General features: G+C 40.2%; 1 protein-coding gene across 1 annotated transcript in view; it reads left to right on the top strand.

Annotated features, from left to right (window-relative positions):
* The window catches only part of PLXDC2 (plexin domain containing 2), a 289,186-nt gene that overhangs the window by 228,751 nt on the left and 45,601 nt on the right, over positions 1-14,834 (top strand). The window contains exon 7 of the mRNA XM_081970903.1: positions 3,328-3,427. Coding sequence (XP_081827029.1) covers positions 3,328-3,427 — 100 coding nt within the window. The remainder of the gene's footprint in view (positions 1-3,327; positions 3,428-14,834) is intronic.

Below are 14,834 nucleotides of genomic sequence, written 5' to 3'. Positions count from 1 at the left end.
AGATAAGAGGAAATTTCGTTATCAATCATAATTAATTCTTACTTAGAACATGTTAAAAAGATGTAATGTTATTGGATGATGTTAGAAATAATTAATGAAATGTCATTATGTGGCTGTGTTTTCAATTTTGGATTATTTTATGCAAAAGGATGTTAAAACAATTATAGTCAAATGAGAATTATGGGATGTTGATAGTAAGATATGTAAAGACTTTTGATTTAAAATATACAATGTGATATGAATTATAAGTAATGACTGTGGAAGAGATGCACCAAAGTTATTTGTAACCAATTAATAACAAAAGATTATTTTATTTTATTTTTTGTGTTGTGTTTGTCTGTTTAATTAAAAATAAAAAATTCTTTAAAAAAAGAAATATTTATCATGTTTTCCTTTTAGTTCAATTTGATGGAAGAGACTTGGCTTGGGAGTTGACATTCTACATTTATTTAAACACAAGATAGCCAAAACTATTTCTGATTGTCCTCGGTTTTTTTTTTAATGGAAGAATCATCTGTACAGCAGTGTGCAACTTCCTTGGTGATTAAATCCATAAAGAAGACCTAGGGCTAGACCATTTCTCATTTATTTTTTTAAACCATACTTCTAAGGCAATCGTACCATTGAAAATAGTTGAAGAATTGTTCCTTACCTTAAAGAAACTCATAGCAATTCCCCATGTTACATCGTACTCACCTGCTTAATTTTAATGCTCAAGTGACACTTAGGTTCACCCTGGTTTGGAATCAATTATGACCAGAAGCTTTCATGGACAAGCTTTGATTCTCCATCTCTCATGTGGGAAGGAAGTCATATGAACCCAAAGCAAATAACAGAGTTGATAGGGACCGTGGAGGTCTTCTAATCCAACTCCCTGCTTAGGCAGGAAACTATACACCACTTCAGATAAATGGTTATCCAACATCTTCTTAAAAGATTCCCATATTGGAGCATTCAAAACTTCTGGAGGCAAGTTGTTCCACTGATTAATTGCTCTAATTGTCAAGAAATTTCTCCTCAGTTCTAAGTTGCTTCTCTCCTTGATTAGTTTTCACCCATTGCTTCTTGTCCTGGCCTCAGCTGCTTTAGAGAATAACTTGACTCCCTTGTCTTTGTGGCAGCCCCTGAGATATTGGAACACTGCTATCATGTCTCCCCTAGTCCTTCTTTCTATTAAACTAGACATACCCAGTTCCTGCAACCATTCTTTTCATATGCTTTAGCCTCGGGTCACCTAATCATCTTTGTTGCTCTTCTCTGCACTCTTTCTAGAATCTCAACATCTTTTTTTACATTGTGGTGACCAAAACTGAATGCAGTATTCCAAGTGTGGCCTTACCAAGGCCTTATAAAGTGGTATTAACACTTCACATGATCTTGATTCTATCTCTCTGTTGATGCAGCCTAGAACTGTGTTGGCTTTTTTGGCAGCTGCTGCACACGGCTAGCTCATATTTCAATGGTTGTCCACCAGGACTCCAAGATCCCTCTAATAGTTACTACTATTGAGCGAGGTGCCACATATACTGTACCTGTGCATTTTCTTTTTCTTCCCTAAAAGAACCTTACTTTTTTCACCATTGAATTTCATTTTGTTAGATAGTGCCCAATGTTCAATTCTGTCAAATTCCTTCTGTATCTTAAGCCTCTCTTACAAAGTGATAGCTTGATATTATCTGCAAATTTGATATGTTTCCCATCTATCTGCTTGTCCAAATCATTGATGAAGTTGTTGAAGAGTACTGGTCCTAAAACAGAACCTTGGGGTATCCTGCTGTATACTTTCCTCCATGTAGTTGTAGCTCCATTGAGGACTACATGTTGAGTGTGGTTGGCCAGCCTGTTACGAATCCATCTGGTGGTGATGCTGTCTAACTCACATTTTTCTATTTTATCTACTTACTAAAGTCCAAGTAAATTAGCATGGTCCTAATAATTATAAATAGGTTGAAGGGATATGTGAATGTACTTCTTCTATAATATTCTGTAGTGTTAGTTAAGATTTTATAAAATTATATAAAATAATAGGGAAATTGGGCCATTTAATCCTAGAAGTCAACATTGCAATTTTTTGTTTTGTGTCCATCTCATAAAACAAGAATGTTTCCTTGCTCTCTGCTTCAAGTCTAGTTTCTTTTTAGTCCTTTTACCACCCTGCCCCCACTAACCCCAACCTTTCCTCCAGCACATTTTGCAAATACAGCAAATAGCTTTTACAGGGTTGAGGTCTCATTTACCTGCTTAAAGAGCAGGTAAAGCTTTCACATTAAGCAAAATTAGAAAAATGTAGGAAGAAAATTTAGTACTGACTATTATTAATTTGATTAGGAAAGAAACAAAAAACAGCTGTATTGCTGAACATTAGCTTAGCTTAGAAGCCTTTCTACTGTTTGCTCCAAATTAAAAGAATCTTGAAAAGCAAATTACTTCAAAATCAGCCTTTCCTTGGATGTTTAAAATGCAGAGACAAATGTCCCCCTTAATTTAGACAATCCAAGTGGGTTATTATTTTGCTGTTCCCCAGAATTAAGAGAATTTCTATAAAATATTCAGTAACAAAAATGGAATATGTTTCCCATCATATTTATTTTCTCTGTCTTTGTGCAGAATTCTATTAGTGCTCATGAAACAACAGTGGGGAGGGGGCAAAGCTGTTTACACAAAAGGCACATTTAATTTTTTGAGAAATATATTTATTGTATTTCAAGTTTTTATGAGCTTTGTTCCTAGGGTGATCTGACAATGAAGTCTATGGATGACAGACTTGAAAACATAATTGCTGAGGTAGTTACAGGAAATTGGTGAGCAGGTCCGCCAAAACTTTGAATATTAGTTTCAAGTCACATCTCATTGTGCACTTGCTTATTTCATATTGTTTTCTCATTCCCAAATGAATGTACTCTTTTTTGAAAAATCAGTTTAAGGTTGTATAGAAAATCAGTCGAGAGCAGTTATAACTAAACTCCATTTCTTATAAAAACAGACCCCCAGTAGCCAAGTAAAGGGAGATATAATGGTATGTGGAAATGATCTTGAGAGACAGGAAAAAGAGCCTGATATTAACCCTTCTGGTAATCCAAACAAGCACAGTATGAATACTAGCTATGGTTTTGTTGTAAGGTTACATTAACACAAGTTTGCAGCACTGAAAATGTTCTTCCCCTCCTTTCCTTTTACTCTACATAAAGCAAAGGAGGATCGGGTTACCATAAGTGAACTTTGTTCAATATTTCATTACATTTTGTAATATAACATGTTAGTGATAAATAGCTGCTATCAAAAATAGATTGTTTGAAAAACTATCTCTTTTTTTCCCTTTTTTGGCAGATTCCTGTCTCAGTGACCCAGATAAATTCAACTAATCATCCTGTTAAAGTGGGGCTGTCAGATGCATTTGTGGTTCTCCACAGGATCCAGCAAATTCCTAGTATGTTGTTACTGAATGTAGCATGAGCCAATATAATTTATTGTGAGAGAAAAATAGATTAAAGGAGATCAAAAATGTTTTATCTAAACAAAACTAGAAGTTTTATTAGGTTCAGATCACTAATTTAAATATATATATATATATATATTTGGCTTATAACTCCCACTGTGACTCTACATCACTTTTTCTCAGATATTCAAAAAGTCCCTCAAGATTCTCTGTAGTTCAGAGCAACTAATTTTACAGAATTTTGGTTATTTCTACTGAAGGAACAATAAAGAATTTAATAAGAGATTATCACTGTAATAATCATTTATTTTGTTCATTTATTCATAAAATGGAATTTTTTACTTGTAGGATTTCATATGTGCAATTTCTTTATTCCACTAAGAGAGCTTAGAGCAGGTGTGTCAGACTCGATTTCATTGAGGGCTACATCTGAGTTGTGTTTGACCTTGGATGGATGAGGCATGGAAGTGGCTGGGGATGGGCGTGGTCATGGTGGGCATGGCAAGGGTAGGCGTTTGACACAAGCTCAACATGCCTTTTTTTCTCTTCGCATTCAAAACACTATTCCAGACAAAGGGAGATTTACTTTCTGGCACAAATAGTCTCACTTCCATAATGTAGAGATTAAAGACATGTAGAGTCCCAGTTCCTGTGGGATTTGACTCTTGTATTGGAGTAGAGCATAAATGAACTGACCATTTCTCCAGATATCTCTAAAAATTGTCCATCCAACTGTCTTTCAATCTTTGTTATCACCTCTGTTACAGCCCAACAACAGGCGTTGGCAATCATGTTGGCAATCCTATTTTTGTCAACAGCCACATGAATAAGTGCTGCTGAGTTTTGTCCAAACCAGTCCCTTAGGTTTTGAAGCCATGATGTTCTTCTTCTGCCTGGACCTCGTTTGCCTTCAATCTTTCCCTGGAGGCTTAAGTGAAGGATGCTGTATTTTTCTGGGTGTTGCATCACATGTCCAAAATATTCTAACTTTCACCTTTTAATGGCTTTGATGATTTCCCTTTGCTTTCCCAGGGGACTTATCATCTCCTCATTTGTGATTTTGTCAACTCAGCTTATACGTAACAACTGTCTGTAAATCTACATTTCAAATGCCTCTAGTTTCTTCAAGTGGTTTTCTGTCAGAGACCAACTCTCTACTCCATAGAGCAGGATGTAAAAGATGTATTATCTGACAAGCCTGATTTTCAGTGTTAAGTTTATGTCATGACTACAAAAGACCTTTTCCATTTTGAAGAATGCTGTTCGAGCTTTCTCTAGCCTTGTCTTTACTTCACTAATCATGTCTCAGCTTTCATGTAAATTAAAACCAAAGTACGTGATCCTTTCAACTTTTTCCAGTGGTATTCCTTACAAATTTATCAGTGGTAAGTTAATGGGTTGTTTGCTGATGACCATGATCTTGGTTTTTGAGGTGTTAAGCTTCAAGCCATATTTTTCAAATATTTCTGAGACTGTTGATGAGAAGCTGAAGGTCTTCATTCTTACTGGCCAGCCGAATTGTATCATCAGCATATCTTAAATTGTTGATCTGAACATCGTTTACTATGATGCCAGCATCAATGTTTTCCAGTGCTTTGTTGAAAATTGACTCAGAGTAAATATTAAACAATAGCAGAGACAAAATACAGCCCTTTCTGACCCCTCTTCGTATTTCTGCATCCTGAGAATTTTTGGCCTAGTCTCACATTTGCTACCTGATGCCAATATAGATTCTTTATGATTCGGATGTCTTTGTAATTTAGTTCCACTTGTTTCAGGATTTGTAGTAGTTTGCTGTGTCTTATTTTATCAAGTAGCTTTTCGAAATCAATGAAGCAAATGTAAACACTGTGATTGACATCTTTACAGTCCTATACAAGAACTTGAACGCTGAATAGAGCATCTCATCTACCAAGATTACTGAAACCAAATTGTCCGTTACTTAGACACTCCTCAATTTTGTTGTATATTCTTGTGTGAATTATTCTCAAGAACATTTTCAGTCCATGACTCATTAAGCTTATTGTTCTGTATTCAGTACACTTCTTTGCATTTATTATTGGGGGAATTGTCACAAAGGTTGACTTTAGCCAATCATTTGGTATCTTTCCTATTTCATGTATTCTATTGAAGAACTGCAGTAAAAATTTCTTCCCATTGTCTTCCAACAATTTTAAAATTTCTATTGTGACTTTTCTTGTTTTTGCTATTTTTATTGCATGTTCAACCTCCTCCATGTGAGGTTTGGTCCAGTTGTTATAGTTCCCATATCCATATCATCCCTAGTATCCTCAAAAAAGTTATTCAATATTTTCCTTCCATCTTTTTAGTTCTTCGTCCTCTTCCAAGATGATTTTGCTCTCTTTGTCAACTAAGTTGTTGGTTTTCTTTTTGTAGACACCTGCTGCTTCTTTCACTTTTTTTGTGTAAGTTGACGTTATCATGAATACCTTCTGTCTCTTCTATTTCTTTGCATCCTTTGCAAACCACTTTTTTTTGCCAGTTGAATTTTTCTTCTAATTGTTTTCTGCAATTCATTGTATTTTTCTTTATTTTTATAAGAGCGTCTTTCATCCATGAGATGAAGAATTTCATCCATCATCCACTGTTGTTTCTTGTGGTACCTCTCTCTTAGTTTTGAGTTTGTTACCTCTATTATTGCATTTTTACATTTATTCCAATGCACTTCTAGATCTTCATTGTTTAGGTTGTTGGTTTCTCTTAAATGAATTTCTAGTTCTTATCTTATCTCCATGTCTAATGATGAAGACACTGTCAATTCTTGGTTTAGGAGAATTTGGTTTCTCTGTTTTATATTAAATAATACAATTTGAACTTTTCCCCAAGTTCTCCTTTTACATAGAGCTATGGATCAGTACTTGATAATAAAGATGTTAAATTATGTTGACATTATGTTGACTTAAAAGATGAACTTTGTGTTATGTGTTTGTGCTTCAATTATGCTGTCCCAATTAGATGTGTCACATTTTAAATTCAACCAAGGTATTTTTGTTTCTTTCATCTAAACCCTACTAAAAGATGCATCTTGCCTAACTAATAAACTCACCTCCCATGTACAGACAAGGACCAACCTAGTTTCCCCCAAACCACCAACCAATCAGAATTTCCTGCCATGAAGCTCTCAATTTCTATAAAGCTTTGCTGTTCAAGGTTCTCCTTTCTTGTAAAACAAGCACCCAATGATCATTACAGAAAACATGGCTCTTGTCTTTGTGTTGTATTATACACAATTTCTTCAATATAAGAAAGTAATAGGAGATTGTGTGTTATACTCTGTGCAAGCTGTGCAAATATCCAGCAATTCCGCTCTCTCTCTGCAAGCATCTACAAAATATCCTTTATTATTTCCATACAGCAGTAGTCAGTGTTATACAGCTTTTTGTATACACAATAGGGATAGCAATAAATCTAGACTTTCAAAAACTAAACCCTGTATTCAGTAGCCAGCAAATAGCATAAGTTTTACAGACTTAATATGCGTTGATAGTTAGTTTTATTGCAAACAAGAAAGCAGTTGTTGATACAGACAAACTCTGCCTACAGTATGTCTTAGAAGTTAAGCCACACATATATGTCTGCCTGCCTGCGTGCCTGCTTGCCTGCTTGCTTCAAGATTTAAATTGTATGTATTTTCTCCCTTGCTTCCAATTAAATGGACTTGATTTTTTCCCCCAGCCTTGAGAGCCAGAGTCATTTGGTCTAATGTCTCTACCTGTCCTGAGAATATTTCTTCCATGCCTTGCCACTTCATCCTTTACATTGGAAAAGGTTTCTACTGACCACCTGCATTTTTGGCACTTCCTCCATGATTGCCAGGCTCTCATTCAAACAATCTAATTGAACAGCTATGAGTGAATGCAGCCACTCTGGGAAGGTTGTTCCATAGCATGCTCACCCCAATAAACAATCATTTTCTTCAGTAGCACAAAGACCCAGGCAGTCACTAATCACTCAACTAAACAATTATTGTTCTGGGTTATGGTGCAATAATGTTTACTGGCAAGATGTCAATCACGCAAAATGCAAGCTGCCAGAGAACATGGAACTAGGAAGCCTGATAGTGTACTCTAATAGCTATGATGAGCTTTTAGGGTGAAATATCTATCCTGTGTGTGCTTATTTGGGAAGAAGCATCCCAGTCATCCCATTATATCAGTCTATGAGAGATGTAGGGCACTTGCAGAAATTGTCTTGCTTTTCTTCTGCTGTAAGTAGTACTTTCTAGAGGGATGCCCCATATATTCTCAAGAGCATAGTTCAAACAGTCTTATACATATTAGAAATTTTGTACAATTTTGTACAATAGTACATATAAACTTTATCATGAGGATGATCTATTTATGTACACAAAGTTAAAGCCTTTAACATCATAACTTGTGGTAATGAATATGCATATTAGCTTCTCTATATTTGGATTAATACATACTCTATTCACACATAGGAGATTTCTTCACAAGTAGTGGTCTTTTCATATCTTTACTCAAAAGAAGTCTGTTCAGTAGAAATAACTGCTGACCGAAAGAACATTTATTTCTTCGGCTACTTTGAGTAAAATGTTTTAATTAGCCAGTTGGCAGAGTAGATAGGGAGGTGATGGTGGGGATAATACAGTATTATAATTTATATCAGAATGACAAATGACTATTGAACAGGGTAGATTGGCAGGAAACATTGAACAAAAACTTTAGGTTACTCAGTGTAAAGCAAATAGAATTAAATAGTGAATTAGTTTTATTCAAATATTGCTACTATTTCTACCAACCTGTGTAAATAATAACCACATTGGATTTTGTTAATTAGAAGAAAATGCTAGAGTGTAGATTTTCACATCAGTTGTTTATTGATATATTGACTTATGAATAGTACCATAAAATAATGCAAATACTATCACACTACTGTATCAATTCTGTGTCAGCTTCACTGTGTCACTTAAAATGGGTTCTTTTGATGCAGATAGATCAATCTCAATCTGACTTTAAAGCTGGATCAAGTCTTCTTTCCCAGAATAGAAATTACAGGAGAATAATTCTGATCTGCTCCTAAAAATATGAAAGTAGAACTAGGGAGTCCCTGAATTCAAAGTAATGCTCTCAAAGAGGTTAGCGTATGGGTTAAATTTGGGTGAAATGTTCACTGCTCTGAAATTCAACCATTCTAAGTTATAATCGTGCTGAAAAAGTAACTTCACCAACAGTTCTTGCACTTGAAATCACTGCAGTTTCCCCATAGTTAAATGATAAAGATTCAGGCATTTCTCACAACTGGTGGGATTTTATTACTGTTTGTGTCCTACAGTCATGTGCCATTTGCATGTATCATAGTCAGCTTCCAACAGTCAACAAGGAGGCCAGTAGTAAAATTTCAAGTCACTGTGACATGATGTCTCATTTAATGACCATGAACCATTTTTTAGCAACAACCCAGAATTGAGGGCATAAGTCTGCTGTGGACATTTGATATGTCCTTTAACAAGTGCTTCACTTAGCATCATAATTGCCAGTTCCAATTGTAGCCAGGTATAAGGACTATTTGTACATAATGAAATATTATAAAATAAGGAATAGTGATTCTCACTAAAAGTGTTTGGAAGAAAGATAGGGCACTGTGTTCAGGCAAGCAGTCATTAGTGGTTTTTTTTATTTTTTTAAAAAACCAAAAACAATTCCTATTCTACGTGTGCAAAAGCTTCCACACCCAGAAAATAGCAGACAAAAGCTCTGGTTTTTATCTTGTTTCGTAGGCATGTATTGGCATAATGTGGCTTAAGGTCAAACTCACAATTATTCTTTTTAATTTCCCATTATAGTTGAGCACACTTCCTTCCAAATAATTGAGTTTGCTGTTTAGTTAAGGGCTAGCTTAAACCCACTAGTGAAAGCATTCTCTTTGCTCCCATCTGTTTGACTCAGGGTTAACAACCTGTTATATAAAAACATAACTATTACCAGGAAAGTCTGAAAATATAACAAAAAACTTTAGAACTAGAATTCTAATCTGTATATAACTCTAAAAGCATAGAGCTAGAACAAATGGACTGAAACTGTGTTAATTTGTGCTGGATTTGAACAGGTTCATTGCCAAAAAGGAAGACATTTTTTCTAGCAGTATCTTATCCATTTAGTACATTTGTAAGTTGAAACAGTGAAGAATTATATTTTGAATGAACCCTTACCAGAACCAGATGCCAAAGACCCTGAAAAAAGAAGATGTCAGTCATTTGTGTGTGTATGTATGTGTGGGGGTGTTTAAGAAAACAAATGAGCAGGTAAATAAAAGTGATGGCATTGTCACTTTTACTGAACCTTCCAGTGCTAAGAAACTAGGAAACATTAACAGACGTTATGCTGGTAACTTTTAAGATGTTAAATTCTAAATTTGCTCAAAAGCTAGTTTTTAAAGAAGGTATGTATTGAACCGCTGATTTAGCTTAGCAGAAGTGGAGTGCAGTGGTTCAATTGATAAGAATGCTAGGCCAACGATTGGCAGGCTTGCATTCAAAACCTGGTTGCCACATGATGAGTGAGCTCCCGTCACTTGTTCCAGCTCCTTCTGACTCGGAAGTTTGATAGCAGGGAACCACAAGTAAATAGATGAGTATCACTTCAGTGGGAAATCTAATGCAGACAAAAATGAATCCCCAACTAAGCACTGGGCAACAGCGATGTCCTCTCAACCCAAAAACACTTTGCTGTTCCCAATATGAATGTAATAGTAGTTTAGCAGAACAAAATTTATTCCTTTGGGTAATACTAATCCTAGGTTATCTTGTATTGCTAACAAGATGGCTACAATTTTATAGTTTGTAGTTTGGACTATCTTCTTTAGTTATGATTGATACTATAATGGCTTTTTTCCAATCTTATATCTTGCTGCTATTGCAATCAAGGCATGATAAAAATGGCAGTGTAATTTTCCTGTGCGCTGCTTGGAGAGTCAAGTTAAATTATTCTAGTTGCCCTAGGAATGAGGAATCTTTTTTCCTTGGCCATGCCTCCTGGTCCTCCTTAACGCAGATTTTTTCCTCAGTCTGGACCTATTAAGGACTATATTTGTGAGCTCCAGCTTCTATTTTAAACCAGGCTTGGATTCTCCTCTGTTACTTTCTACCTTCAAAATTTTTCATTGCCACTTTTTCTTCTTTTAAAGTTTATTTAGGTTCTTTTTAGATCCTTTTTTCTTTCTTTTCCTTTCTCTTCTGTATCACACAACGAGTTGAGGTAGGAGAAGACCTGGGGAGGTTCTTTTGATGAGTTTTCCTTCCTTCTGAAGGGTGGCAGAGCTCTTGGCAGCTGCCGGGAGCAGGCAGCGGTCTATTTTTGGTATTTTTTATTGCCACCGAGCTGCGGAGAGCCTAGCAGCCACATTTCAATCTCATGGCCGCCATTTTCTCTTCCTCCACTCTCGCACCAGTGTGGTGGCAATTTTGAAGGGCTCATTTTCGCGCCCTTTTTGAGCCTTAATTGCTGACTTGTCCATCTCCAGCAGATCGCCGCCGAGTGGTTAGCTGGCCCTCTTCAGGGCTCCATAAGGGTTATTGCCACTCACATTTTGGACATTGGGGACGACGCTGATGTCTTTGGCCACAACGCGGTCATACATCGGCACAGAGAGGGTTAATTACATTTTTGCCCCTCTCTGGGTGATCTGCATAGGCTGCGCAACCCAGCCTGGTTTGTGTCCTTTGGCTTGGTTTCCCTCACTCGCTGAAGGCTCCAGCTACAGAGGAAGGCCCCCACACCAAAGACCATCAACTTGCTCCACTTAGTGATGGCTCAACCAGCTTGATTCATTTAGTGATGGTTTCCAGCTGCAGCAGAAGACCTCCACACCTGACCTTCAACCTGCTCCACTTAGTGATGGCTCAACCAGCTTGCTTCACTTAGTGATGATTTCACCAGCTTGCTCCACTTAGTGATGATGTCTTCGCAGATGGCTGAAATCTCGCAACTCACAGACTTGGAGCAGCCAACCATCTTCTGGCTACCATGGTAGACCAGGTCCCTCCCATGCCCCTAGTCTGGCCAAGGCCTCAGGCAAGGGCAAGCGAGCCAGGAGGGGCAGGGTGGCAGGAAAGGCCAGTCACTCCTACTATTCATCATCTGCGGTGGCGGATAGGGATGCTGAATGCTGGCAATGGGCCCTCGAAAAACAATTTGAGAAGGCCTAGTGCCAGGCAACTAAGGCCAACCTGCAGACCTCTGTGCAGGTTACATCAATCCATCCTCCCTGTCCTATTGGAGAGCCTCTGTGGGTCATTGAGAAGGAGGTGGAATCACAGGACTTGTCACTTGATATTTCCCTAGTAGATCCCGGTTCCCCTGCGCCTTCCTTTATCTCTGAGGCTGTCCCTGAGACTGCGGCACAGCCTGAAGGGGGGGGGGTCCAGCTCCATCCTTCGAGGGCCGAGCACCCTCTTCCTCCAGAGACAATAGTGGGGATAGGCCTGGAGAGGATCAGGGACCCGAACTTTCCACCCATATACAAGCGGCCATTGCTTGAGCCATCTCCCAGGGCATAGCAGAGGGCCTTCAGAAGAAGGATCAAGCCCCAGCTAATCCAGCCCTCTCTGGGTCTAAGAAAGAAGCATTTGGCACTAGCCACAGGGTACGCCATCCTTTTCTGGAATCCTCTGTAGTCAGTGAGGTCCCTGCCTGGGGGACCCAGAGCAGAGGAGCAGGAGCTCTCGGAGGATGAAGACCTTTCCCCAGAGGCTCCTGCTTTATCTGGGTTCTTCAAGCCCATCTTGTTTAAATCCATTTTACACAAGGCCAAGGCTATTACCTAGCTGGGCGCTAAGGCCCAGGACTGCCAAGGTTCTTCTGATTCAAACCGTAGCCAATCCCAACGATAGCATGTTTAAAATGCAGGCTCCTCCACAGGACCTCGTTCCTGTTCCTAGTCTCTTTAAGGATGTAATTCAGTGGCAATGGGTCCAACCTGGTTCCCTAGCTGCGTCCAGTGTGGGGGACAAGAAGCTATATTCGATGGAATCAACCCTAGAGGATGTTTTAACCTTGCCCTTGGTAGATCCTCCGATAGTAGCCCTCACTTCTAATTCTGTTCTTCCAGCAGACCTGATGGAGGGTCTCAAGGTGGAAGACAAAAAGGCGGAGAAGGCCTGCCACAAGACCCATCAAGTGGCAGCCTGGGCCATTAAGGCGTCTTCCTCTGCATCATTCTTTAACAAGGCTTCCATCATTTGCCTAGGTGAGCTAGAGTTTAAACTCCCAGCGGAGGACACTCACCTTCGCCAAGATGTGGCTAAGATCATTGCAGCAGCCCAGTAATCGACCAACGCCTTGCTTAATGCGGCAAAATTTGCCTCGAGGGCACTAGCCTCCAATGTAACCTCTAAGCACCTCATCTGGCTTCGCCACTGGCAGGCCAACCAGAAGGCCAAGTGGAAGCTCTCTTCTGCTCCCTTCAAGGGAACCAAACTATTTGGAGAGGTCTTAGACCCCTTCCTAATTGAATCTAAGGATAAGCAGCAGATCCCTCCTTCTAGAAACAGGATCGTAAGTCCACTCCCTATTTTATGAGTCAGACCTTTAGTACGAACAACTCCTTGTTCTCCTCCACGGCCCACAGATTGTTTAATCAATCCAACGATAGATCCCACAACAGGCAGTCCTTTCAGGACAGGGGCTGACAGCAGTTTAACCTCTGCAGACCTAACTGCGGCAGGGCTTCCCACAGGCCCATCCACAAATCCAAGTGACCACCAAGGGTCTCCGCCCATTGGGGGATGGCTTCAGCTGTTTGTCTCCCAATGGAAACAGACCACGGAGGATGCCTGGGTCCTGCAGACTGTGAGGGAGGTACTCTAGCTAGAGTTCATCACACACCCCCAAAGGAATTTCATCTGATGCCCCACCCCTTCTTGCCCTCTCAAGATAGAGCTCATGATCCAGGAGATCCATCATCTCCTGGAGATCAATGCCACAGAGCAGGTACCACTCGACCAGGAGCAGAAGGGATTTTATTCCATCCTCTTCCTGGTGCCCAAGAACTCAGAGGGGTGGAGGGCGATCTTGGACCTCAAGAACCTCAACTATCATCTTGCATACGGGAGGTTCAAAATGCAATCCCTGCAAACCATCCTAGCAGGGATTCGCCAAGTGGACCTCTCACATCCATAGATCTAAATGAGGCATACTACACATTTCAATTCAGCCACAACACTGAAGGTTCCTGTGGTTCTTCTATGCAGGCCGACACTATCAATACAGGGCTCTACCATTCTGCCTGTCGTTGGCACCCAGGACCTTCACCAAAATTCTGTGAGTAGTCACAGCGCACCTCAGGTGCAGACCCATAAGGCTCCGGTGTCACCTGGATGACATACTCATCCAGTCGTCGTCCAGGAAACAGGCCTTGTGGGACCTTCAAGTCACTATGAGATCCCTCCAGGTCCACGGGTTCTCCGTGAACCTGGAGAAAAGTCATCTCTCTCCGACCACCAAGCTTCTTCACCTGGGGGCGGTTATAGACACTTCCATCTGCAGGGTTTTCCTCTCCCAGGACAGGATAGACAGCATAGGCTCCCTAGTCCACAAGGTTCAGGGGTTGAGGCAGGTCCCTGTGCTGCTCCTCTCGCAACTGTTAGGAAAGATGATCTTGTGTATCTCGGTAGTTTCCTGGGCACGACTCCACTCCCGAGCGGCAATGGTTCCTCCTGCCTCATCAGAGATCCAACAGAAGCAACTCCCCCATGAAGGTTCATCTTCCACCGACCATGAATAGATCCCTTAGGTGGTGGCGATCAGCAGCCTTGTTAAAGGGCCATCTCTTCAAAGAACCCACGAGAGTAATAATCACACCAGCCTTGCCAGCTGGGGTGCTCACATGGAACATTACGTGACTCAGGGCAAGTGGTCTCCAGCTAAGGCAGGCAGCAACATCAACTGGCTAAAGCTGCAGGCAGCGAGACTCACCCTGCGTCATTTTCAGCAAGACATTCTACATCGGCATGTACTATTAATGATGGGCAATGTGGCCACCAAGGCACATATAAATCGCCAGGGTGGCACGAGATCCAGGAAGCTCATGGTGAAGGCAGAGGCCCTGGGCAGGTGGGCAGAGCGTCACGTTGAATCCATCCGATACGAACACATCTCGAGAGTGGACAACACCCAGGCGGACTGGTTGAGCAGGACCACCGTAGACAATGCAGAGTAGTGATTGCATCCAGTCCTGTTCCACCAGTTGTCCTGCAGATTCAGCACCCCAGTGATCGACCTGTTTGCCACCCGCAAGAACACGCAGCTCCAATATGTCTTCTGCTTCCACTTGCCAGAGGCAGAGGGGACAGATGCCCTCCGCTGCAGGTGACCTCAGGAACTGTTATACGTGTTTCCTTCGCTTCCGTTTCTGCCAC

This window comes from Natrix helvetica (assembly GCF_964273705.1).
Source record: "Natrix helvetica genome assembly, chromosome: Z".
Lineage (NCBI taxonomy): Eukaryota > Metazoa > Chordata > Lepidosauria > Squamata > Natricidae > Natrix > Natrix helvetica.
The sequence above is the reverse complement of the archived record's forward strand: the minus strand, read 5'-3'. Positions and strand labels throughout refer to the sequence as shown.